We start from the raw sequence: 1,873 nt of genomic DNA, 5'->3' as shown, positions 1-1,873 counted from the left end.
TAAAACTACTCCCTCCTTCCCCGTTTATAAGGCATGGTGGAACATGACACGGTCTTCTAAACAACACTTTGACCATTTATTTATCATATATTATATCACTTTTGATTATAAACTTATAATCATTGTAAACTATATTTGATTATGAATCCAATCATATGAAATTTGCATTATAAAAACAAAAATTTAATAGTCAAATTATTGGTCAAAGATGAGAAGGTTTGAATCTTGATATACGTGTATGCCTTATAAACGGGGAAGGAGGGAGTAATTGCATCGTCAAGCAAATCTTAAACGAAGTATATATTTTGTTTCTTTGTTTCTCTACATATAATCTGATTCTTGCATTGAGATCAGGCAAAGTAGCCATATTATGAAGTACACAGGTAGACAAGATTTGACATGCTAGATTGCTAGCAAAGAACACAGCAGATCAAGAGGAGGAAGAGGAAGAGAGCAAAATAAAATGAGAGAGATATTGGGCTAGCGTCTATACAAGCAAAGCCACCACCGTTACATCACAGCAAAGACTTTGCGCGCCGCTTGCATCCGTTGGGAGCTCAGATCCCGACGGTGACCACCGGCGCGAACGCGGTGCCGAAGGCGCAGTCGGCGCCGGCCGGGCCGCGGAGGGAGCTGATGGCAGCGGCGCCCTCGAGGAGGTCATTGATCGCCGTGGCGTAGTAGGCCCGCAGCCGCCGCAGCGTGCGCCGGTACAGCACCGCCAGCCACCGCACCCGCAGCCGCCGGATCGCGCCGAACAGCCTCCTCTTCCCGCCGAGCCTCGCCACCGCCATCCTCCTCTTCTTTCCCCCCGCCGGCACCGGCGGCGCCGCCCCATTCGCCCTGGTCACCGGCCTCCGCGGCACCCGGAACAGCATGGCCCGCCGCGGGGCGCGGACGACTGCCGCGGGCTGCAGGTCCTCCATCTCTCGCCTCCGGATCTTCTCCTGCTGCTTTGCCCTGGCAAGGAGGATAGCTATCAGGCTAATGGCCAATGGTATATGCCCCCCCTGATTTGTTTAAGTTCTGAGTAGTTTAGGATACAGCTACTCCATTGTTTATAGTGGGAGGTGGACTGGCAGCTCTTGGGAAATGGTGAGGTCAGAGAAGCAGGCGTGAGATGTACATGTGGCCTGCATGCTAGTCAGCAAATGCTGCATGAATGGCTCGTACTGCTACTGCTATTACCAGATTAATACGCAAGAAAACTAGCAAAGCATCTTTGCTTAAACTAGCAGGAGTCAGGAGTGAACTACTGATCTACTCCCTCCGTCTTATAAATATTTGAGAAAAAAATCACAAAATAGTGCAATCCTAGAAATTAGATCTCAACTATCTACCTAATTAAATTGTCAGATTTGATTTGTATGTGAAAATTAGAATTGTTCTTTTCATGAAACGGGTGAAGTAGTTATTACTACCAGTGATAAATTGATATAGGTAAAGATGTGAATTAACTAGCATCAGGTTGTGGTTTACATACACCAGAGCTTTCAGTGGTGCTGCGTGTGGGGGAGGGAAGAAGAATTTTGTCCTGTTCAAGTGTACATTGACATTGACAGACAGCGACCGCTTGTGGACTAGAAAAGAAAAAAAAAGAAATTCCATGCACATGATAGTGCATGGATACCAATTAATTTTGGTTCAATCTTAGCCATTCCCAACTGATTGACAGTGACACATCTGAATTTATTAGATATGGGTCATGTTTTCTCAGCTAGGCCATTGGTTATTCTCGATCGATCGCCACAGACCTACCATCACAAAATATCACAGTATTGTATTCGCAAATCAACGAGAAACAGACAAAATCATAAAAAAAAGTCCAAACCCTGAAACCCATATCAAGCTTGTTGCAAACGATATGCGGACT

General features: G+C 45.9%; 1 protein-coding gene across 1 annotated transcript; it reads right to left on the bottom strand.

The window, feature by feature from the left end:
• Positions 1-287: 287 nt before the first annotated feature.
• LOC120657378 lies at positions 288-1,575 on the bottom strand. Its single transcript, XM_039935682.1, has one exon. It carries the CDS (start codon positions 924-926, stop codon positions 558-560), a length of 369 nt encoding a protein of 122 aa, XP_039791616.1. The 5' UTR covers positions 927-1,575; the 3' UTR covers positions 288-557.
• Positions 1,576-1,873: the final 298 nt, after the last annotated feature.

Source organism: Panicum virgatum, chromosome 1N, assembly GCF_016808335.1.
Source record: "Panicum virgatum strain AP13 chromosome 1N, P.virgatum_v5, whole genome shotgun sequence".
Taxonomy (NCBI): Eukaryota; Viridiplantae; Streptophyta; class Magnoliopsida; order Poales; family Poaceae; genus Panicum; species Panicum virgatum.
The sequence above is the reverse complement of the archived record's forward strand: the minus strand, read 5'-3'. Positions and strand labels throughout refer to the sequence as shown.

Excerpts from the sequence above, each read along its gene's own strand:
- LOC120657378 (XM_039935682.1), bottom strand. The coding sequence starts at position 926 with ATGGAGGACCTGCAGCCCGCGGCAGTCGTCCGCGCCCCGCGGCGGGCC.